At 37.6% G+C, this 25,632-nt stretch overlaps 1 protein-coding gene and 1 long non-coding RNA gene across 12 annotated transcripts in view; one reads left to right on the forward strand and one right to left on the reverse strand.

Moving 5' to 3' along the window:
* Nucleotides 1-25,632, forward strand: part of LOC142056016 (uncharacterized) — a 60,044-nt gene that overhangs the window by 12,615 nt on the left and 21,797 nt on the right. Inside the window, exon 3 of the long non-coding RNA XR_012660166.1 lies at nt 8,190-8,306. This is a non-coding gene — a long non-coding RNA (uncharacterized LOC142056016). The remainder of the gene's footprint in view (nt 1-8,189; nt 8,307-25,632) is intronic.
* Nucleotides 1,493-25,632, reverse strand: part of PDE5A (phosphodiesterase 5A) — a 139,402-nt gene continuing 115,262 nt past the window's right edge. For 9 of the 11 annotated variants that reach the window (XM_075090137.1, XM_075090138.1, XM_075090135.1 and 6 more), the window contains 10 exons: nt 21,345-21,491; nt 19,265-19,390; nt 17,106-17,200; nt 13,669-13,756; nt 12,450-12,550; nt 12,279-12,356; nt 11,552-11,615; nt 10,905-10,979; nt 10,307-10,390; nt 1,493-6,914 (listed from right to left, as the gene is read on the reverse strand). In XM_075090137.1, the coding sequence (XP_074946238.1) occupies nt 6,777-6,914; nt 10,307-10,390; nt 10,905-10,979; nt 11,552-11,615; nt 12,279-12,356; nt 12,450-12,550; nt 13,669-13,756; nt 17,106-17,200; nt 19,265-19,390; nt 21,345-21,491 (996 nt within the window). In that variant the 3' untranslated portion in view covers nt 1,493-6,776. The remainder of the gene's footprint in view (nt 6,915-10,306; nt 10,391-10,904; nt 10,980-11,551; nt 11,616-12,278; nt 12,357-12,449; nt 12,551-13,668; nt 13,757-17,105; nt 17,201-19,264; nt 19,391-21,344; nt 21,492-25,632) is intronic. The other 2 variants (XM_075090140.1, XM_075090139.1) reach the window with 1 other exon arrangement.

Genomic DNA, 25,632 nt, shown 5'->3' on the forward strand with positions numbered 1-25,632 from the left:
AGGATTTTATCTTTAATTGATAGTACAGGGTCAGAACAGAAAATAATGCAGCTGTTTGGAGAACAGATCAGTCTCTTGGGAAGTGTAAAAAGAAATTTCCATGTTAAATAAAATAAGAACTTTGGAATAATGGGGAGAAAACATGCAGCCAGGTATTTCAAGAAATTCTGGATTGTAAATACCAAAGTGAAAATTTACTGTGTTTATAACTTGTGATATTTTTCAACTGAAATTGAAGTTCTGAAGTTCTGTACATGCTAAGAAATGCTACTCTCCTCTGAAGGGCCAAAAAACTCAGTGGCTGTCAGATTCCATAAATTTAGATCCTAAAGTTGACTACTGTAACAAATTCACACATCTGAATTATTACTGAAAAATCTTAAAGGGTGAGATTTCATGGGAATGTGAAATGGATGTCAGCAATAGCTGTCACCGCTGTTAGTAAAAATATGGCTGGAGGAAGGAGCTATTGTCTTTTCCATTTGTTAAAAAGGCATCGTAGTTGTGCGAGATGTGAAAGACCAGGTGCGATGTTCTTTTTCACCTCTTCAATCAAAATGCCCTCATTCAAGGTTATATTCTTCTCTGGGCTGGGTAAGAAATGTATTCCAGTACTCCTGCTGAAAACTGCACCACTTCTCAGAAATAAATTCAAACATTCAGTAGGCCAGCGAAGACTAAGCGGGAGCGTGACTAGGTTGGTGAGTGGGCTGGAAAGATTGTAGTCCCAACAGCAAATGGTTACCAGATATATGTAGATATACATAGACAGTTGTTCAGTTGTCCTCATAAACTGCAGTTGGTTGAAGGAAACAGTGCTTGTGTTTTGTGCTGAACTAAATCTGGCCCTTCATAACTTTTTGAATGAGACTGTTGTTTGTCAGGGATGTACATACTTTTTGGTTTTGCCTAGAGCTAAAAAAAGTCAAGCCAGAAGTGTTGCTGTGGAGAACCTAATAGGCAAAGAAGAGAAATTGCCAAGAAGCCCATTGGTCTAGAATTACTTCTAGGATCAGCAGTTTGCACATTTATGAGGCTTTTGTTGTCAAAAATATTTTTTTCACAGTTTTGTTTGAAGTCCCTGGGTGGACTGTTTCCACCTCTCTTACATGCTACCCCAGGAACTGATATTTGGGGGCAGAGGATATTTGGGGGATGAGGATGGAGCTGTGTAACAGTTGTATTTGCCAGTTCTACTTACCCAATAAATAAACTGGTTTCTGGCAGCTCCTAGGAAGTGTAGCTGCAGTGCTCTCTAGTGGTTAGTAGCCCTGAATTACTTTTTGCTGTTTTAAAACGAGACGTACTTTACCACTGGCTCATCTCAGTAGTACTTCTGAGTATCTTTCTATTAATAGTGAAGTTTTTCTCTTCGGGACCTCTAGGACCTAGAGGAGTTGTTATAAAATATAAATTTACAGAAACAATGATCTGAATTAGGGAACAACAAGGAGCTGAAAATTCAACCTCAATAATATTAATTATCAAACAGTAAAATTTGACATCATCCTTTTTATTTTGAAAAGCATGAAACCAGTACAAAGAGAAGAATGAGGAAATAAGTAATAAGTAGCTGTTTGACCATAGAAAATAACCTGACTCTGTATTCTCTATTAGCTGTACAGTATGTAGGACTAATGGTTCTTTTAAGTAATGCAGCTAGTTTTACTAAGTAGTCATAGGACAGAAGCAAGCAAGAACACATAACATTCAGGAGACTTGAATACTGCTTAAAGGCAAAACATAATATACAGAGTAACCCCCTCAACCTAGTACAAAAATACTGTGCCCGGAAACTATGTATTTGTTCAAATATTTTTAAAAGATAAATGAATACCAATGGACAAACTCAGTGGCTGGTGACTGTGATTAAGATTTTTATTAAACTATAATAGAAATGTATATTAAAACTATTTACAGTGCATTTCACACTACATTCTTTAATAGACACGTGCAGGTGTCTGCCATGTGAATACAAAGAGGGCTCAAATTCTAACTTCAGTTACATCTGTAAGGTACCTTGGGCATCAGCAGGAATAGCTGAATACAGCAAAGAGCAGGTGAGGCAGGTGTTACCAAGGGTAAGAGTTTGGTCCCTCTTTATAAGTAAAAAAGGTGGATTTGACCCATTCTTTCATTTTCTATACAGCTCAATCCAACTCCCACTGAGGCAAATGGGAGTCGTATAATTGACTTCAAATGGGCATTTGAGCACGCCTTAGGCCCTGGCATGACAAGCTCGTGCTGTGAAGGTTAGCGGAAACTAGGTATTATATAGCATTGTCACATAAATATACATTTACAAACAGTGGTACTTAGATATGAGTTTCTCTAGGGAAACAAACTTCTTTATGTGGAAAATAAACTTTCCCATGCAATTTCCATTCATTTAGCAATGACAAAGATAAAATATCTTGCTGTCACAATTTGTTGTATTTAGCAAGTATCACTAATTACCAGGCCAAATTCTGTGATGTTTTCTTGTTCCTGTTGAAGTCCAAACCAAAAAAATCCAGCCCTCATTATTTATCATACTCTGGCCAAACTCATTCTTTTATTCAAGCTCCAATGTTCAAGCTTATCTTTCAAACTAGTGCAAGTCCCTGAAGAAATACAGCAGGGAACTGTGAAATAAAGCTGAAACCTTGTGGAATGTAAACTGCATGTGATATGACATGAAGAAGAAACTGCAGCATCACAGAGGCAAGACTCCTAACTAAAGCTAATGTATAAATTTGCCTGAAATACTAGGTGTCTATAAAACCTTTAAAAATGTATTAATTTATTATGAGTGAGGCATTTTTTCCATCAAAACTCTCTGCTATCTTCTCATGCAAAACTGCAAAGGACACCAACCAGATCACTTAGGCAACATCCCCGAATTTTAAGGGGCTAGATCTGACTCTTAGTAACTTTTCTGTATAATGGGTTGGAAAATCAGTTACCTAGTAATCTCGAAAAATCTTACATATGAATTAGACAGTGTTCTGATTTTGTCAGTTTGTGCCACTGACAGATAAAATGCATTGGACTGGAGTCCAAAAGTTTATCTTTACATGCATGCAATTGTCAGAGGGTGATGCACGAAATCAGGCTTCAGTCCCCTCTTCTAAAGAGAGATCAGCTCGTCATCAATGGAATAGATTATTCACTTTTATCACTTGTATTCTGTGAAGATATGATAGTCATCTACTCCTAACTTTAAACTAGTACTAATTAAAAATCAATACCATCTCCAAAATCAACATTACATTATTTTTCCTTCCTTTCTTTTATTGTGTGACATAATAGAAAACCTAGACATTCTACAGCTAATATTGGATGTGTGAATAGCTTGTTGGAAAAGAAGTACTACCTACAGCTTAGGAGCCTCACTGTTATTTTTGACGAGAAGAGGTAGGGTTAATCAGTAATTTTGTGTATGTTAATATGTATGACAAGTAATTTTTTCTTAAGGGGAACAAAAACAGAAAGAAAGTATACCTTCAATCATTAAACTGTGCTGTGGAATGACTTTAAAAGAAAATATGTCCATGTCTGAGAACAAGTAGGATACTAACTTAGATGTCTTCACTGAGACAAGTATTAGTGGGACAAATTCTGTACCTGAAGACTTAAATATCAAATTTCACAATGGCTTTAATGGACTTAAGACTGAACTGACAAAGTGATAAATTCCATTTGAACTTGCTTCTTGTATAATCCACACTGATTGCTTCAGGTAGACAATACAAGTTGGGGAGAATATGTTTGAGACCTGACTAGAATAAGAAGATACACAACTCATGATGAAATGAATGGCAGCTGCATGGCTGTAATCCACTAGCTAGGTTTGAAAATGTTGAATTCTGAAGGCAATGAATTTCAGGCAGAAAACAGCCTGGCTTTTTTTCATATTATCACCTATCTAACTTATGAAAGGAATGAGCAATTTCTGCAAACAATTCATACAAAGCTATGACGCGAAACCAGCACACTCTGACTTCGCCTTCAGGCAGAGTAAAGCACTGTATAAACAATTTGATCGCTCTCTTGAAATTTCATGAAGTACAGCAATCTTTTAAGGTTCTTAAACCAGTAAAGGGTTTGGTTTTGTAGAAATATATATAGATACAGGTGTATTATGACATTAAAACGGTTTATTTACTAGGAACTGTATTTCAATATATGTTCCAATCCTTGTAGTGAAGGGGACTCTGTGGGATAAATGTGTACAGATATGTCATTAAATATATGCACATACTGACTGTGTTCATTTTAAGTGAACCTTTGAAAAAACGCAGTGTCATGTCCATTTTTTTCAAGTCAAAGGTATGAATCCAGCACTCCTTCACAGTAGTTATAAATTTATGTCATAATAAAGCTTTGCTGAACACACAATATAGCAAAGAAATACTGGGATCTTAATGTAAATAATATGTCATATCAGCATAGCTGATTTGCTGTGTTGTTACCATGAATTACTAGTCTCAACCATACTAGCAAGAATACATCTTATATACAGATACTTGATTCATATTTATATTAAATAGGTATCTTATCACTTAGTGTAATAATTATATTTTGGTATCTCAAGCATTCAAGGAAAAGAATATACAAGGACTATGAAATCCTGAAGCAAAGTTTCCTATTTATTAAAAAGTACCTAAACCCCTTTTTTCTGGGGGGAGAGGTGTTGTGGGGGCAGGCTGCTGTCATTTTTCTGCATTGCTATGACATGCTACATACATATTATACTGTGTATGCATATAAATACACATATGGAGCACTGCAGAACAGTAGCCCTAGAATTCTTAATTATTGTTGAACTCCATACTTTTTTTGAAAACCTAGAAAAAAAAAATCAGGAGAAATATCTTTGTAGAAAAATGTTTTCAAATTCAGCTGCAATAATATATTCTAGTGACTCTTGTCACTAGAGAAGTTTGAGAGAGGATTTAATCAGTGACAAATAATTTAGGTTAGCAGAAATGCTAGAGACTATCAGAATACTCCATTCTACATTAAAAAAACCAGCTATGAAACTCAGGGTCATCAAACATTTTGAGACATTTACTTCATTTTTTGTTAGCTTCTGGTATAGTTTATCTAAATGTGGAGACTGATAAAAAGAGGTTGTTTTCACTGTCTTTCTGACCAGCTCTTACAAGGGGGGATTGATAATCTCCTGGGAAGAGTAATTTATTGCAGTTTCCAACTAGAATTTTCTGGATTACTGTGATAGAAATGAACTCCAACACTTCAAAGTACAATCCCAGATGTATTATTTTTGCCTAATACTATGGCTGATTTTAACTGAAAAATCATTACTACAGATTAACAAAAAAATGCCATTTTCTGTGTCTCTGCGCAGCCGAATTTACACCTACTGCTAACCAACCATAGATGGCTGACATTGATCTCCTCATCCTGTCTACCCAAAGAATAGTACTCTCTATTACTCTTGGGGTTTCTCTAATGTGTATATTTTCTTGAATTGGCTTCCAATTCAAAACAATTTTTATTAGTCATCTTCATTTAAATAAAATATCAATGTTGCTTTTTTTACTAGTGCATGTTAATTGATTGCTTACTTTTCTGATCGTTAATGCCTCATATACAAATGGCAAGTCCCTGTAGCGCTGTTGGCTATTTTTGCTTTCAGAAGTCTTTCTTCCTATTTCTTTAAGACATTGTGATTAAACATTTTTAACATTTTCAACTAATGCTAAAAATGATTTTTAAAAGATGCTAACATAAAACGTTCTTCAAAGTGGTCATAGCCATTTCATAATAGCACTGGCCTAAAGAATCAGTCATTGGTAGTCACCAGAAGTGTGTCATTCCTGCATCATTCTGATTCAGATTTTCATCTCTTGCTCTTGCAGTCACATTCTCTTCTACTCTTCCTGCCTGTGATTCAGTCTGTTCATTATGATGATGTTAAATTCAACTTCCAAATGAAGTTAAAACCAGCATATAGAAATGGTCCTGTTTAGTTTCCATTTCTCTCTGTTTCTTGCAGCTTTCTATGGGAGCCTTTCTTCCATGGCAGCCTGTCACTTATATTGTGACATTTCATCAATCTTCAAGCAGTTTCCATTATTCATGGATAATTATGACACTTCTACCCCAAAACTCGTAAGACCCCCATTGCCTAGTATTTCACAGGGTTTTAAAAAATTTCTCCAAATGTAAGGCATTTGCTAAGACATTCCTCTAATACGAAAAAAAACCTACTGGGTGCACAGATTCTGGGGCTTTTTCTCTTCAAAGCCCTGTTCTGTCTCCTGAAAGAGGTTAGCATAGTATATGCTGGATTAGGCTCCCCAGAGTTAATCCCAATCTTTCCTCTGAACCTCTGGGAAGAGAACAGGCAGGAATGCTCATTACTTTTATAACACAACACAGCAAGATTGGAAGAGGAAAAAAGGTGCGAAATGCAGTAGTCTTTAAGATACTGGCCACAAAATGATCACTAAACAACTATATACATCTATAAAGTAATAGGCTCTCGGGGACAGTCGAGTAACTGCACTTGTACCTTCTTGTGGAATAGGGTAGCAAAAACTACCCTTGCAGATCTTTTTCCATCTCAGTCAGATGTAATAAAAGAAACATACTATCTTTATATAACCTTGGCGTATACATGGTCATGCTATATCTTAAAATGTGCAAAAATAATATAGCAGTGGCAAAACATAAGCCGAATTCATACAGTGTTTAGCAAAATGCAGTACTCTCCTATTACTATGTCTTCTATGTGAACTTAAGCTTGTGGTTGTTAAATCAGCATCTCAGTTCCGTTTGGCTTGATTGCTTTCTCCATTAATCAGATTCTTCTCTTGTTGTTCAGCTAAGGATTGCCATTTCTGCCTATTTTTCCTACAGCCGTCCAGTAAAGGGTAGCAGGCCTCTGACACATGCGTTAGGGCCTGAAATAAATTAAGAACATGTAAAACAGATTACATTTAACAACAAAATAAGTGTTCTTAAAGATGACCATGAGAGAGACCAGAATGATTGAAATATGAGGTCTATCTAGAATTGAAACTGAACTTGTGTTTTGAACTTCAAGGAAGGCTTCCTGCTGCACATCAAACATGAACACAGTTACCTGGCAGTAGTGCAGATCAGACTGAGCAGCAGTGTCCACACAGCACTTGATACACAGATGCAGAAGGAACCATGAAAGGTTTGTTGTATTATGTACAAGTGACCTGTCCAGTATTCCTAGTGAAGTACTATGCATGGACTTTGTTTACAAGCCAGTCCTGATGTGTAGCAAGGTTGGCCATAAGGATGACCTTGGAATGGTAACCAGACATAGAGCAGGTGTAGTTAACGGGACTGTATTCACTGACGGTGTATGAACTGATCCAGAGGAGTTCTCCCAGAAATCTCTGAATTCAAGATAGTTAGCATTCAATAGGTAAATGACATTTGACACTTAGTGCCTTTTAGGAATAACAAGTATTTTTCATGATGTAGCTGTGATACTCTATCAGAATGAAGGAAAACTGGATTCTGATATTTAAATATAGAATTGAAAAATAAATAAAAGCACAATTCATAAGCCTTTTTGTATGTTTTTCTTTCCTGATGGAAGTGATGAAAATGTATCCTCAAGCTATGACAGTCAGTCCTTACTTGCATAAAGGGTTCTGTTAGCTTTTGGAATGAAGTCACACTATTCAGAAGTGTGAAGTCGGAGTTCAGACTGTGCGGGACAACAAGGTACGGGAAGGAGTGTTTGAGACCACTGATTCTCTAACTACTATGACTGACTGTAAAGTACACAGAGGAGAATCCTGGCCCCTCCACTGGTCACTATACAAAACCTAAAATCAGTCAGAATTGACTGAATTCACATGGATTCTCATTCAAATGAATGAATTCCCATTCAAATAACGTGAGGTAGCAATGTCTAATTCTCCTGTAACTTTACATAGGGACCCTACTGAATTATAAGCTTGTCTAAATCTTCGTAGTTCCTTTTGGCTTTACAGGCTGCTTCATTAGTCCCAGTAGACTTAATCGAATTATTCTTGATTTACACCACTGTAAGAAGAATGGGGCTGTCAAATATCTCTGGGGGTTTCCTGTTTTATTTATCTGACTAGATCTAAACAGCATTTTAAACTGCTAAATGAAACTTTTTTAAATTAAAAAATTAAGAGACTGAAACACATTTCTCTTATTTTTTTCAGATTTCTGAACTTAAAGGGAAGACTTGTAGATCATTCAGTTTAGCTGTGCTGGTTGCCTAGCTAACACAGGCCACAAACCTTCAGTTCATTGGGATCTGACCTACTCTGAATACCATGGTAAGTCACATACTTGCAGTGCTGTATTGGGAACTCATCTCTGTTTGCTTTGTGTGTCAAATTCCTACTGACTGGATGAAAGCTAAGAAAACAGTGAAAAGGCTGTTATTACAACACTGTTTGTTGTTTGCTTTTATAGCATAACACTGCAGAGTGAACACTGTGCTTTTTCATTTCCAAAGTAACATATTGAAGTTGTTTATATGTTTTACCATTTATTACTCATCGAAGAAAAGAAAAATCTGTGTGAGCAGGTAATATCCCCTACCTGTACTCCAGTCAGAATAAAGAAACACTGGGTCAGGTCAGCTCAAACCATAGCCCCTTCCTTGGATTTAGCTGTACTGTCACGGGTTTTGTCACTTCCTCATAGGCTCCCCATCCTCTTTAGTGGTCTCTGCCCCTACAGGTAAGTCGCTCTCACTTATCTGCGAGGTTAGGGCCCATGCTGGCATATTCTGAGTCTGTATAAAGCCCCAGACAGTGTGAGCCTCCTATGTGCTGTTCCCTGTTCCAGTTCAGGTCAGACTTTGAGACAAGATGACAAGTAAGAGTGATACACTGAAAGCTGTAAGAGGCAACGTACTCTGAACAAAAAAATGCTGCTCAGACCCCCTCCTGTGGATGTAGCATCTCCTTCTTTCTTCCCCAATTAAAGAGAAGGGAGAAGACTCCAAATATTTGTAGGTGCTTTTTGGCTGCTAACAATTGCAGTTACAAAGCAGGGGCACAGTAGCTAGAAATTATCCATGCACCCTGAACTGTACAGGAGCTGGGTACAGTTTGGACTAGTATCACTTGGTAACTGCTGATGTAAGCTGCAGGGCACATTTCAGAGAAAATAACTGAAAATTTTCTGGTCTTTTCATAAATGGAAAGGTAAAGTCCTCCCCTAACAAGAAAAAGTATAGAAGTTCAGGAGGTGTAGGCATTCAAACCTGCTCAGGTGTTCTGTTCAAAGAATTTTCTGTTTGTATGGCCTGTACCTTTCCACAAGTACTCAGTCTTCTTTCCATGGCCTGCCTCCTACTGGAGAATGTTTTCTGAGGCTTCCTAGCAAAGGCTGTCTTATTTTCCTGACAAACAGTTTCTACAGCACAAGAACATATGAATTTCAGGGGCAGCATCTTGTAGCTCCCTCTCCTTCCTCCATCCTTGTTTCCTTTAAACTGGTGGATGTGGATTCTTTTTAGAAAAGTTTACCGTGTAAGAGGGAAAAATTTGAGTAATCACCTTGTTCCTCCCACTGGCAGATTCTTCAGAAATAGGTTACCTGTTCCTCACCTTTCTTTTTCTCACCTCAGTTCCTGTAAAATACTTGCTACAGTCCCAACAAACAGGCTTGCACTCTAGTGCTTTACTGGTTTAAAGAAAAATCAGAAATCATTATGTTTTGTTTCACACTATATCTGACCAAGTGTCTGCTTATACAGTTTGTGACCAGGATGAAAAATATTTCAATGAATTCTCTCAGGCACTGCTTTTGTGTGTGATGAAAGAAAAAAATGGGGTGGGAAATGCTGAACTCAGGTAAATTTCCTATACATAGCATATCATCTTTTGCATGAAGAGTTCTGAATTCTTTAAAACTCTTAAACAACACTTCTTGTCAGTGCATGACATGGATATCATTCTCCTTCTAGGTAGCAAAGCATTAGTTTTGTCACTTTCCCTGATGATCATAGCAGCTCATTGGAGCTGCTGGAATCCAAAATGTAACGCAGGGATCTAACACTAAGTGCACAGAGCACAGCAATAACCACTAGGTTTTAAGAAATTATAACAAAACACATTAATCAGACAAACATACCATTAATGATAAATACTAAAATAATTTCTTCAACTGAATAATGAACCATATGTAATATATAACAGAAAAAATTAACTAAGGGACTAGTTTTTTATTTGATTTTTATTCTAATTTTAAATCTCCATCTATCAGAGGCTACAGTGAGCAGTTCTGGTTTTAGATCTTTGCAATCCTTTCTTAGGCACCATACCTCATACAGCTGCAAACAAACAGCATCTATGAATCCAACCTGCATGCTGGGAATTTTATTTTTCTTCTCTCTGTTCATTAGATCCTGCAGATGAGAAGTAAACAAGCTCTGTGTTTAAATGCATTAAATAAAAAAACCCAACCAAAACCAAAGAGACAGGCTGGAATTAAATAGTAGCACCTTAAAAAGCACAGCAAGCTCAGCGCAGCAGGGTATCAGTACATGTGTTGCAATGCAGGTAATGTGACTGCATGACTTGCCTCAGGAGATTGTCTTTGGACTGACAGAGCCCAAATAGCTAGACAAATAGACAAGCTTGCTGGTTTTGGATAGGTTGCAAATAGGTACCAATTTAGGAATGTATTTCCTAGACAATAGAGTGATACCGATTTAGAAGAAATAACGGTGTCTGTTCTTCTGGCTCAGACATAATGACACACTGTTGGTGTTTGGGAACCGCAGAAGAAAACAGACTACTAGGAAGACAGGGAAGGAGTTGGTCCTCTGTGCTGGTCAGTAGGAGGAATTGTGGCTTTTGAAAGTAATGTGAAGTGCTGTTTGTAGAAGCCATTTTGAAAGAGGTATTTCTGCCACTTACTGTTGGTTCTATGTTGAGTTCCTTCCGCTCTTTATCTCCTTGATCGAAGAACTCACTAGCTACCAGCTCAGCAATCTGTAAGAGATTTCACACATTAAGAGCTCTAGAAGTTTTCTTGCCTACCTACAATCAAAACTGCTTCCTGCATTTCTTATCTCTCCGTAGGATATATCAAATTGGGACCCCCCCATAGACTCCCCAGCTTAACAGCTAGCTTTTAGAATTCTTCGTGTGCACATCTGTGCACAAACAAAACACCTGCGTGTGCTGATATTTAATGTGACAAAGCAAAGTGAATAAAATGGCACATAGGCACACTGATAACAGTTGGAATGATCGACACACAGAAAAAAGTCAGCTGATGCTAGTGTGTTATATCAATTGACTGTCTCGTAGTTACACAGAAATGTTGGAAAGAACAAAGATTCCTGCTTTACCTTCAGATTACTGCTTACATGGTGACATAGCAAATGCACAGATCTTGCTACAAAGACCTGAGAAAGTCTTCAATACACATACAGCACTTTGAAGGACTGCTTCCTAAGGCTCTGCATTTCACCACTGCCCTTGCAATAAGGACTGGATGGAGGAAGCAGAAGCTGTTATGTGGACTTTGTACTTAGCAGATCTTAAAATTAAGCATATACCCGTTGCTGAACTGGCCATGGTTTGGTTATGGCTGATAAATCACAAGCAGTCATCAGCATTGCTCTGTAGAAAAAGTAGAAAGAAATCTCTGAATTACTGAATTAATCAGCACATTTATTTATTTCTGACATTAGCAGTGACTGCCGTCTTTATTGACAGTATGGGGACCAAGGACTGAAATAGGAATAGATGTAGAACATAACTAAACTAGGCTGTTTTTTAAAGGCACTGAATTTGAAATATGGCATCCTTCCTTTCTGAGACGGCCTGTGTAAGCCTGCTTTTCTGTAGCTGTGCAGTGCAATATGTATCTCTATTCTTAATCTTCTTTTTTCTTCACTTCACTAGTTCTTTTCAGCAAAGAATCAGCTTCAAAACAAACTGCCTGTCCTGAATCTTTAGTTACTAGTTTCAGCAATTCAATATTTAAATATGAAGTATCAAGAGCAAAAGGACATGGTACCTAGAGAGGAATCCTACACTCGTTGGGAGGAACAGAAATGCTCATGCAACTCCATGTGCAACTTAACGAAGTTTATTATACAGGTTGCAGACTTAGTAATTCAGACCCGGGGAGTCATTCAGTGATCTATATGCCAGTGACAGTTTGCACAGGCCCAGAGCACACAGATCTGCTGGGTTTAATGAAATTCACAGCAACATGGCATGGAAAATCGGGTACCTAATAATATTAACTGACTTCTTAATTATTCTGCTTTTACTTACAAAAATAGCTCCTTCTGTGTAGGATCCTCCCAATTAAATTGCTTCTTCCTTAGAAGTTCAAAAAATTCTCCTCTCCTCCTTCAAAAGAAGTTAAAACAAAAGATTTTGCAGCATGCCGACCAATCCAAACATCCAGCAATGACTATCCGGCCAAACTTGCCTCTGACTTACTTTATGTATAGTGCTAGGTCTGTGGCAAGAATGGCTTGTTTTATCATTTTCAGTGTGGCCTTGTATTCTTCAATGGAAAGGCTGCTGAGAATCTGATTTCCCTTTACAAAAAAACAAAACCAGTGTTATCAGTATAATGGGCAACCGCACACCAGTTTGCTAAAGCGTCTCAGATAGTAAATCATTATGAGTTGCTTGCTGATATCTGATGTCATTCTTTTACCCTGCTTCCTTTTGCAGATTCCCCAATTTAAAAATAAAAATTCCAATCTTCTTGAGTAATGGCAGAAAGCCGCACAGCAACAGCATCATAATTGACTATTACAAAATGAAACTGCAAGCAGAGAAACATCAAAGCCCATTTCGCTCATCAAAATTAAATTTGCCACTAGCTGTATCGTAGTATTTCTCTTTCCTCTTCCCCCACTCCCTGAAGCAGAGGAACTATAATAGATTCCAGTACCTTCCTATATACCTTATGTAAATGAAAATATTTTCCTTTTATGAAGCAACATAAATAATGGGCTATTACATAGAAATATAAGCCCACTGTTAAACACAAACACTATGGAGGTGGTGAAATGGCAACTTGCCTCTACCTTTTTTCCCTATTTTCGTGTCTCAATAGGAAAGAATCATTACAATACAAAGGATGCTGGAAGTACCATACTTGTGATATGAGGTGAGCAGTGAAAATACACTGCTTTGAAATGATTGTGCATGCTGAATAACTGGTCTTAGAATTAGTTAATAATACAAAACAACAAGAAAGTAGTTTTCTTTGCATATTTACTTAACTTAGGTTTGGCTTCACTTTGGAATGTCAACATTAGCAGTGTTTTGTTTGGTCTCATCAGGACTGCTTTGTGTATGTGTAGGCTGGAATGTTTTTTGAAATGTGAGCAAGGATTGGGTTTGTTTGGTGGTTCATAAGAGGTCAGTGAAAATGGCAACAAATCCTTTTGTTTCCTTTGGTCCAAGCAAGCAGGTACTCAAAAGGATATTAGCAAGGCTTCCCTTATCAGGCAACGCTTGGAAAGGTTTGGTGGCACTCAGCAATGGAACTGTGATTTCAAAACTGCTGCATTTGCTTTCTTTACCCAAAAAGGAATAAAGATCACTTAGGAATGTATAAGGGTGGGAATCTATCCAAAAGTTAAAAATAAACAGTAAAATAGGGGATAGTTTCCTTCAGCATACATGAAAATGTGGCACTTACTGGACTATTCAGGATCATAAGGCATTGATCAAAATGATGGTGCTCCATGATTGAGTGGCAATACAGCTGAGCCAGTGGATGTTCGCTTCTGAGGAGTAAAAAGACCCATCAGGTAGAGGAATCGAATTAAACATACTACTAATCCAGAAATAACTTCCCTTTTAATCTCCTCGTTACCCCACCCACCCATGCTTGGTCTTAACCAGTTCCTTTCCCCCTTCTATGTAACCAGCCAAACAAAATGCATACATTCTGAAGGAGGCGGGGGAGTACAGATAAAAAGACAATGCTGTTACTTTGTCAGAGCACAGGCGACTAGTTTTCAGCCTTCTGTTACCTGTAGAGACCATCTGCACAGAGGAGTGAGAAAGTAATACAAGGTTTTGTGAAGAGTGAAAGTTCTTGTATGAAGAAGAAAGGCAACAAGAAGCATTCATTCACAAGCAAAATTTAAGTGACAGTCTTGGGTTTTGTAACATTTTAAACACCAGCCTGACTTATTTAGTCAGCTCAACTACTGAGCTTGTAAGTAATAATGCAGAGCTAATCAGGAGCCCACTGATACCAATGGGAAAATTCCTGCTGACCTCAGCAGACACTGATGCAGGGCCCAAAATGCTGATCAAGTGATTTCCCAGTGTTAGTAACTGTATTGGTACCTCATTCATCACCACTCTCTTCATGACCAAACTACTGCAATATCATTACCTCCCCTTTGCCCAGGGTGAAATCCAAAAGGGAAAACAAGGTGTTGGTTGTACTACAGGCAGTAAAAACCAGCATGAAACCAACTGTGTGGATGCAGAATGTAAAGCTAAATCAGTCTAGAGAATAGAAGTTACTGTTTGAGTAGCTTTAGACAAAATACAGAAACTCCTCCTCTGAGGATTTCTAATTTCCCTGTTCCTCATTGCGTAATATGGTTCTTAGCTTTTGCTGCTCTATATCCATTTTCAGCCCCTGGTCCCATGTTGCTTATGTCATCTCTTCAACTAAATCAGGATTCTTTTGGAAGTCTGTTTTGCTGCTCATCCTGAGTCTAGTACTCTAATTATAACCTGACCTCAAATGTTTAATCATGTAAGAAATTCTTTTTTAGCGTATAGTTTTATGGGACTTTTTCTATGGTTAAGGATCATTCACATGAATGAGTGGTTGCAGGATTGGGTCCCTGTGTAAGTGAGCGCACAGAGAGAGTCAAATAAAAGTCATAAGAGGAGACTCTGGGGACTTAAGAAGCAGAAAAATGTGGAGAGAAAGATGGAAAGACAAACAGAAACGCGGAAAGGGAGATTAAAAGATGCAAGCCCCTGAGGACTATGGGCTGGCTGCCCAGCGCCTCCTCTGAGACCACTGCAAAAGAAGTGTAGGGCAAATATGCTTGCATGTTTCTGTAAGGAAACGAATTGTAGGATGGTGCCAACACATGCTGGGAGAAATTCCCATTGAGTTAAGTGGGATGCATACTGTGTCCCCTAAAGTTCATCCTGACTGGAGAGGGAAATATGTGAGAAATATCTTAGGTTATCTTCCCAAGTACTGCACCAGACTAGAGCTTGCTCAGTACTTACAGACCCTGGCTGTCTGGGAAGACACAAGTGCTGGAAATAAACTCAGGTCCTACTTCTGTAGTACATAGCATTTCTGTTAAACCACCACGCCAGGCCAAAGGACACCACTGCTTTCTGAACACAGTGGTTTGGTTATGTAGTTTTCAGATTCTGTGCTTGCGCACTTTACATGTGGGTTTGGAAGAAAAAGAAAATAAAACCCCTGCATATCTACCAAAAGACCTTTAAGCAGTTCATTTCCTGTAATTTGTACTACCAGGACCATTTCAATTTTTGAAACAGTGTTCTTAAGAGAAGAATCATATGCTGAGTTTCCGCTCTCCCTGCTCCCAAGGAAGAAACAAAAGGAAATAGTCCCTGGAAAAAACAATTTTGCATTTGTATTTAAACGAGGGATTTAAAAACAAAATTAGTGGAATTTTCTACTGAAAAAGAATTATTAAGCTGTAATCATCTCTGCATTACAGCTTGTGCAAATGTTAGATTTTGCTGTCTATGACACTTTCCCAGGACATTTTTGAGAGGAGATGACGCATCTCCAGATGTCTTCCAGGAAATTTATTTTTAAATAAATAAAGCAAAAAATAGCTAACTGGTTCCAATCACTGCAAGGCTACAGTTACTACTGGAATCCCCTATTAGGGAACTAGAAATAGGGTACTCTTTCAGTTTTATGGGGGTTTGGGGTTGGTTTTTGTTTGCTTTACACATCAGTCTCAGTGTTATTCTGAACATGGATCTGTAAGGCGGGAATTCTGCTTCAGCTTACTTGTTTTCTACCTTTTGGTATTCTCTGCCTCAAATAAACTTTTCCTCCCCTAGTGTCTTACTTTGCACACAGCAAGAACTGCAGACCACTTCTCCCAGAGGGTAGCTTCAAAACCACTCTCCAACTGTGCCAGAACAAGATACATGTATACGCTTCTGGGTATCTCTTCCCCATCTCTGGTCAGAGCAGGACACTCTGCTATATCACAATAATCATATTATACCATGTTTTAAGTCAAGCTATTTATTTAATTGAAGAATCATACACTATTATTTGTAGTGAATACTAAATTCACTGAAAAATGCATTTTGGGCGGAGCTGAAACTTTTAATACATTCTAAAAAACAAGTTCTTTTAGTTAAAGATTAAAATGAGAATATTTTAGAAGAGTTCAGATGCTTCATTTTGATAACTTCAAAGCAAAATATTTTGTTTAGTAAAAATATTTTGGTTTGTGGTTTTAAAACATATTTTGACTTTTTGTGTTGTGAAGGTTTTTCTGTAACTCCGGAACTGATCAAAGTTAAAGAGTACAGATAACCCAAAATCAATGCAAAACACTCATACATTTTTAACGTGATTTTAAATATGTATCTTATCCAAATCAATTTAGAATTCTGGAAAAACACAGCTAAATGATGAGTAAAACAATCAGAGTTCAAAATGGTAGGGAGGCACCTGTGTATCAGATGGCTGCAGATCTCAGCGCTGTGCTGGCCCAGACCAGACGGGGAACAGCTGGCTGGGCAGGCAGCCACCTGCAGAGCTGCACATTTCCTACACGCTGGCCCTTGGAAGCTGGGACCTTTTGCTGTCACTGTATGGGAAATGGGGGATGTGACATCCGGAACGAGAGCAGGAAGACGCTGCCCCTGCACAGTCTACAAAGAGTTCACTTCATCTGCCACAGTAGTAGTCAACAACTGAGGTTGTGCATCTGCTTTGGACTCTCAGATGTTTCTAGCTGTTCTTGCACTTTGTAAAATCCTGCTCCTTTGCACAGCCTCACATCATCAAATCAATTAGGTTGTACTTAATTTACCTCTGTGATTTTGGTATTAATTTGTGTTTATTTAACTTCTCTCAGACTGACTTACCTTTGGATGTAAGAGTTGTTCACTCCCCTGTGATCCAAATCATGGCTTAGAGTTGCTATCAGCAAAGCCAGTGTTTCCAAGTCAGTCAGTTTGCTCTATATGTAGAGTAATAAATACAAGGAGTGAGTTAGCTTTGTGATGGGGATTTATTTTGCACAATGTGCTTTGTATCCACTGTCTTGTCTTTACCCAGATAGGAGATAGAGTTCTGGCCCAAGGAGGACACGGACATAAAATGGTATGCTGAGAATAAGGGTTATCTCTAAAGTTGTGGTGCACAGCAATAATCATTCTCCACAGGCCTCAATGCAGTTTTCAGAGGGAACATCACCTAGCCCTATATATACTGATGAGAAAACTGATACAGAAGAGGAAGTGATTTGCATAATGTCACCTGGCAGCGAAGAGAGCGCAATTTTTTTAAATTCTGGCCATATGACTTTTAGCTTAGGTCCTCTATCACCTCAAGGGAGTTATGCTACATTTCCTAAGTAGGTATAAAAATTCATTATCCAAATGTCCTTGGAATAATCAGGAGGGAGAAATGTCAGGCTTTTCATTGATCACTGGGCAAATAAATTAACAGAAGTTTAAACCCTTGGAAAACAAAATTAACCAATATCTGACTCATTATTAAGGCATTTATTCTGGAGCTCCAACAAGGATTAGTGGAGAGGTTACAGTTTCTCATTTGTGACTATTTTGTATCTTTAATGTTGTTCATAGAATTGGATAGAAAATTTTTTTCAATCTGTCCAGTGAGAAACAGGCTGGACAAAGCTACAGTATTAATGCAGCATTTTGTACTGGGACAAGAATAGCAGGCACAAGAGACAGGACAGGAACGTGAAGAACAGCTAGTGACAGCACTGCCACTGGGGGGCTGTACCCTCTGTACAATCAAAACCATATTTTCTTTAAGCAGTTACAACTTCAGTAGATTTACATCTGCTTTCTAGATTACGAAACCTGTCCTTAGCCTAGTCAAAAGAAAAATCAGTTTGGAAATGAAAGATTTATGTTACTCCTAGGAAGATATGTCCCCCAGTGCTTGCTTTCCCCCTCAAACTAGAGAAAATTGTGAGACTTATGTTCAGTGCTGCTCTGACTCCAGAATCTAGGACATGAAAATCAGTGTGGAGTGAACCCAATGTAGTCAGGAATAAAACAATTTGTGGGAATTGCAGTGGAGACTGACAGGATTCCAAAAATAGCAAGCAAGCTATCAGGATCATCAAAGATTGCTAGAGCACACACAGAGCAAAACTACCACGGCCGTTTCAGTATAGAAGGAATATGAAAGCCCATGTCTTTGTCTCTCCCAGCAACTTTTGTCTATTTTTTTAGGGAGACAAAGTTTGCAGAGGAAGGGAATGACTCTTTATTATTGGTATTGGGTTTTGGTCTACAAATAGGATTTTATTTATTCTCTCAGAAGTGCTTACTGTAAAATAGAATAAACCAGCTAATAACAATTGTCTGTAATCAAACTGAAGAAACATGTTAATTCAGAATGAACAAAACCATTTTGTTTTCTTCAAGAATATAGAAACAAAACATTTTGGAAAAATCTTGAATCAATATCTTTCTTATTTTCGGGATCATTTAGCTCTTCAGTATTTATAATAAAGAATGATAAGGTTGGTTTTTAAATGACTATGTTTCTTTTACGTGGAAGGTTGAAACATTGTTCAAAAGCACTGAAATGAGCATTTAAATCTTTATTTCCAAAAAATGTTCTATCGTTTGTCTAAAGCTGTACTCAGCTCTGTGTTTAAACTTTAAAAATTTCCTGTTGAGTATTATAAGGAAACATCCTGAAATAGGGTCAGTCCTTTTCTTCTCCACCTTTTTGACTTGTAGCGTAAGCAGTAACTTTAAAAAAGGGCATAATCATGTACGTGCCTTATTTGAGATACTCCCATTGGGAACATCCACCTGATGAATTCTAGAGGATTTATCTGAAACCAGGTACATAACAACATGACAACAATTTCACCAAGCCCTTAAAGCAGAAGTCTTCAGCAGAAATATTTTGATTTCACTAGCAATACCACAGAATGATGAATATCTTACTGATGTGACAATCAGAACTATGCATCATTATTATAGAATTTGTTTAGCCAGAAGATTCTTAGTGTAGAAACAGCAAAATGTACCTGAATTTTACCAGATTTTAAAGCAGCAAACATGCACTGCGCTGTGTTAAAGGCATGTCTCCAATTGTGATAAGCAACATTTTTCCGATAATTTTTCTTTACGCTTAAAATCCATCTGCAGAGAACCTTTAAGAAACAGCACCAGATAGTTAGCTGTAAATGTATTAGAAATCTATTCTTTTTATGAAAACAAATCTTTCTCTAATCCTGTTGGAAACCTGTCTCAGAGAAACAAATTTCATTTTAACTCAATTAACTTCAAATATAATATAGTTGTAACTGTCAACATAGATAAGAATATGCTTACAGCTACTAGTTCAGCCTCTCATTGCGTATGCAGTACTTGTGGGTTTGTGTTTTTATTACTGATGGCTAAATGTTAGTGTCAGAGGCATTGCTGTTAGTTCAGAAACTGAGTTATGTTGAGCTTACTGGGAGAAAAAAAACCCGTGTTTGTAATGACATATTTGATAGAGACATTTTATTTTTTTAATTACGGAGTTCTCTTAAGAGCTGTTTTGATAATGAACATGTAGCTTTTCCCTCCTACCAGCTTGTCAAAAGACAAGCAGAATTGGACTTTGGAAAGCAAATAAGTATGACAGAAAGACAGCAATTACGATATCACTGGGTAGTATTTTTTTATGCAGGAAGAAAGTATGCCCTGAATGTTTTGCACAGCACTATTACAAGTTGTGGGTTATAATTTACTTCTAAGAAAGTGAAAGGTATAAAGGTCAGATAGGAATTCGATGTGTACTAGAACAGGTCCCTTGGTTTAAATGGACACAGTATACTGGTCTATGTTAAAAGCTGGCTGAGAATCTAGGCCTTGGTTTGTCCAATAAAATTTTTCGTGTTCCCAGTGAAAGGTGTTGTACTGACTGAAATGAAAATCTGGTATCATTCACCCACATAAACGATGCCACCAGACAAAAGCAGCAGTATTCTCTGCCTTTCCACTGTTAAAAAAGGAGTGGTAAGCTACTGCCAGTTTTCTTTAGCTCTAGTGTGGAAAGTTGCACGTGTAGCTTCAAAGCTGTCAACGTTCACTTGCTTCTATCGAGATGTGTAATTATATGTCTATTGTCATGGTGTTATTTTGGTTTTGCAAATCCATTACAATTGCTCCACTAGGAACTAGAAGCCCACCTACCCGACTCCCTCTCTTCTGTTGGGACATACCCACCGAGATAGAAGCTCTTGGCCTTATCACAAAGGGCAAACTAAGTACTGGGATATTCAAGAGATCAGACTAGGTAATGCAGTACTCCCTTTGGCCCTTGAACACTACTAATCTAAACTGGTCTATAAACTGGTGATCTAGAAAGTAAATGCCTGTTTTCTTTTACCAGTTTGTTTGCCTATGAAGTCCTCTGAATTAATCCTGCATTTTGATACTGAACTTTGGAAGTTCTGTTGAAAAATGTATAAAGCAAAAATGAAGTATTTAAAAATGAAAGTTTTAAAAATAGAAATTGTGTATATTGACTGGAAGAGGCCTAAGAGATTATCTAGTCTACCTCTAGTGCCAGGAGCAAAGTAAGAATGCCTGTCTAGAACACCTCTGACAAATGCATATCTACAACTGGATCTGTTGGTAAAAACTTTCAGGGAAATTTCAACAGCCCACATAAGTAATCTTTTCAGTCTTTCCTATCTCCATAATTATAAAGTTCTCCCTAACCTCTAATCTAATATTACCACTAGCTATTCCTTTGTTTACTATTTTTAATTTATGCATTTGGCTGTTTTTGTTAGTCTTTATCTATTTATTCTTGCTGGTTTTGAATACTGCTATACATTTTCAAACTAATTTGAATTTTCACCAAGTCCTCTACCTCCACACCCCAAGATTTCTAAAACCATTTTACAGTCCATTAACCAAATTATTAATCATTCAGTAGAATCAAACTGAGGACAAACCCCAGTATTGCCCACTTGATATACCTTCCTAGCTTGCTCACTACTCTTTAATACAGATTTCCAATTATATTTACTGTAGGCTGGTTTCACTATTCTGATTTTCTGACAATTAACTTGTCTCTTTATATGAAGCAGCATTTGACAGCACTCATACCTCATGTTTCATTTGGAAGTTTTGCACCAGGTTGAGGTCTGTGAACATTCGAATTGTACACAGTGTTGTTTCAAAATCTGATAGCTCAAAATCACTGAAGTTGAAGTCAGTTAGGTTGAGAGATTGCGCAGACGGTACCACAGCAGCCTAGAGCAGAATAAGAGAACACAGTTTAGCACTAGGAAAGAGAAAGCATAACGTAAGTATCTGCATTTACAACAAAGGAGTAGTGAGATACTAAATTTTACCTTCACATTATACTGAAACCTGATGATTACTTCTCATTTATCTTTCCTTAGCCTTTCTTGTTTGACATCACCTTATTTGCTTACATTTAACACATGCTTTTCCACAGATTAAGAGAATAAGAAGAGGATTATCTGGTCAGTCTGTTATTTAAATCATCTAAGGCAAATTGTAACCAAGACCGTGTATGAAATTGGGAGATTGAGAAAATAAGGCAGTGGAGTTACATATTTGTTTTTATGGACATGCAGACATTGAAATCTGTAACTGTTGACGTTTTACTAAAAATGGTGAGGAAAGAGATGTCAGTAGAACAGAATTCCTAACAGAATCCACATTCGGCACTACAGTAGTCAGAATGTGTCCACAGGCAGAGCTTTCTCAGGGCTAGAAACATGAAAAATTAGGGTTCATCTGTGATCAAGGATCTTTAAAACCTCTGGACAATGTTTTTGATGTAATTTGAGTATGACCATAGACCTTCAGTGTGAAATTTGAAATTATAAGGTAGACAAAAACCCCCAACTCTATACTTCTTAAAATCTGTAACTTTTATTACCAGTAATATCTCCACATATTACATGTATTACAACTCTACTTTTTCTAGTTATAAAATTCAGAGTATAGGTATTGGTTGCCCTTCAAAATACAGATGCTAAGGTTGCTAACAAAATAAGTCGTAAGTCTTACACTATAGAACAAAAATTAATATCAGTTTTTTCAGTAAAATAAAAGGTGGAGTTGTCAGTGCTACTTCTTTACAGTTGATTCACCGCAATATGAGTGTGGTTTAAAATAAAATCAGGTAAAACTGAAATGGCGAAAGAAATAAACGTATGTGTTTATCTTCCGTTTTGTAATTCTAGGGGAAAACATTTCTCCAGCATCGGGAACTATGTCCTAGAAGGCTGAGACACTGAAAAGGAAGCATGTGTCATAATCTACAGTATTATTACAGGTAGCATGCAAATCAGCTCTCCCCATAACTACATCTACTTATCTCTGGTTCATATGTTTGCTGTTATCTTTCCTGTGTGTCAGAATGGGAAAGTCATGAAAGATTATGAGAAATAGTATTTACACAGGAAAAAAGTTCCAACATCCTCACACGTGTCTTGTACCAGTAATTTTGTGTCCCTCAGTTTGGATTCATGTGGTATTTCACCTATGAGCATATGAAAGAACCACCAGGCCTGTATGTTCAGTGGAAAATAATGCAACCATTCAGGAACTGTAATGACATCATTTTGAAAAACTGCAACTGTAGTCTGATATTTAATGAGGAAAGGGGCTGGAAGGACACAGTAGGAGCTCAACAGAACACCTCATGCCTGTGTTCTGACTTCATTCATAATTTATCTTTCCCTTCCTTGACATCCTGCCTTTGACAGCCACAACAATAAGTTTCATTTCAGCTGAGACATCAAAAACTGCACTCTATAGCTATTCGGGTGTTATTTAACTGGATTAGATATTTTCTCTTTCACTTACTGAAGCCAGTAGAGCTATCTGCCCACCATTTTACAGCATGAAAGTTCATCAGCTATTTTAATTTCAAGTTACTGAGCTACGGTCAGCTTCTGTAAGCACTGACTAAACTACAACCTCTTGCTCAATTTCCCCACCTCAGGAATATTATAAAGAGCATGAAATAGTCAAGAAAAGAAGAAAATGTGCCAATTAATTCCCCTCTTTGCATAACTGTGGCTTTTTAATTACTATTCCTTACTATAGGCATTGTATTAATAGTAATTAGTAGTGAATAATTAGTGATTCTAATTTCATTACCTGGATAAGTATAGAAAATAATTTTTAAAACTTGTCTTCTATTATGATTGAAAAACTTAGAGATAAAGCTCATAACTTCATTTCATACACCAAAGTGTTACCTTCAAGGAAAGCCTCAAGCACAAGAACAGTCCATTCTGGCATGCAGGAGGTCAAGCCAGCATGGCTGGGTGAAAGGCCAGCATGGATGAACAGGGAATTCCTGAGTGAGCTCAAATGAAAAAATGAAGTACACAGGAGGAAGTGGGGATGGGCTACCCGGGAAGAATGTAGAGACATTACCAAAGCGTGCAGGGATGAAGATGGGAAAACCAAAGCTCAGCTTCAGTCAGAACTAGTGAGGAATGGGAAGGGGAACAAAAATGGTTTCTATAAATACTTTGGCATCAAAAGGAAGGCTAAGAAAAATGGGGACTACTGTGGTAACTGAATGGCAACTATGAACGGTTTTGCTTTCTTTCATTTGCTTTGTATGATAAAGCACAGGTTGCAGACGGTGGCCAGGCTCAAAGGAGGTGACTGATGCAATATGTCTTTAGTATACGGAAATGATGATGAAACTGAAAAATTTGACTGCGGCCTATTACAAGGCAGATAATGAATAGGATGGGATAGGACAGGACAGGACAGGACAGGATAGGATAGAACAGAACAGAACAGTTCCAGCTGGAAGGGACCTACAACGATCATCTAGTCCAACTGCCTGATGAAGCACCTATTTTCTGCAGATTATTTAGAAGCAAACCAAAGCAAATCACAAAAAGGTATATCCAGAAACATCACTTTAATCTATTTTGGCTGGCTTGATACAATGATATGAGTGAAAAATAAAAAGTAATAAAATTCTGAAGCCAAGTAGTTTGCCATTCATCAGCTGACCCTCAGTAGTGGAACAAAAGTTGTAATATGCAATGTGTAGCTTTAGCCACAAGGGAGGGTCCAGTTTATAGATGGTGACTTGCTGCATCACTGCAATTTAGGCACCTGGACCACATCTCCACACATTACATTGAAGTTGTACGATATGAAGCCTGGAATAAACGATGGGTAACATCCGTCTATCACTTCAGACAAGGTAGTTATATTAGTTAGGTGCTCCACATGCTGATTTCAAAACTGAAGTCTTTCTATGCTGTGTTAATGGGAAGATAGTCAACAGAAAGGTATCTCAGTAATGTGGTAGAGGTTATTCTTAGGGGAAAATACTAGCACAAGTACTTCACAGAAATTTTTGGAAAGTCTTTGTCAGCACACCAAAAAAGACAAAAAAGTCCTCTACACCATGCTGACAGTTTAAGTTAGATTGAGGAAAGAGTCATTTGCATAAGAAAGGAACTGCCACACGTACATATTTCCCTGAATTGGTACTTAAAATAATCACTTGCTCTGAGCTGCTTTCTGGAATCACCTGTCTCTGCCCCACAACCAAGAGCAGACGCTAAGGAAGTAAGTTAGCTTTCCCAACTTGAGTAGCAGGTGCTCCCTTTGTCACTACTTATCCAGGACTTAGGTTAAAACTAGGAATAGCAGTACTGATGTCTTTAACATGAATGACTTGATCTTGAAACTCGCTTGGCCCTATCCCTTTTCAAGTATGGCTACCTTTATCAATGCACAGAAACAGCAAACAATGCCAGGAAAAAAAAAAAACAACAACAGAGGTTGATAGTTGCAACATTTAATTGTGCTCTACTTCATGAGTACAGAGACAAAGGAAAAAAGGCAGCAATGATCCTGTATCTCACAGGGTATGTGCTAACAGCAGATATTTTAAGAGCAAGGTCTGTCTCTTTTCCTTGTTTTAGGAATAAGGTTTTAATTAATTCAACTGAAAGGCTGCAGTGCAGGGTAATTAACCATGGGACTCTACCATGTGGATTTTTAGGGTAAGGGTCTGCAATCGCATCTTGTCATAGGGTAATTAAGAAGAAAGCCAAGGCTATTGTCAGTGGGTTGAAATTTTGTCTGTAAGGTTTTGCTCCTCCAATCTAAACCTTTCGGGAGTCCACAGATTAAATGTATTTGAAAGCTACAGTTTCAAATTAGAGAAACTACTTGCTGATAATTCTGTTGTCACAGATTTCACTTGTGACACACTGTAGTGATTTCTGTTGCCAATGCCATATCTCACTAATAAAGTATATATTAACTGTAATGATTCAAATGTAGTAAGTACAAATATCAATTCCAATATATAATTAAGCTATAAAGCTCGAGTCCTATATCTGTTTTGATATAGCATTGATTCTGCTTA

The sequence above is a fragment of the Phalacrocorax aristotelis genome, chromosome 4, assembly GCF_949628215.1.
Source record: "Phalacrocorax aristotelis chromosome 4, bGulAri2.1, whole genome shotgun sequence".
In the NCBI taxonomy this organism is placed as follows: domain Eukaryota; kingdom Metazoa; phylum Chordata; class Aves; order Suliformes; family Phalacrocoracidae; genus Phalacrocorax; species Phalacrocorax aristotelis.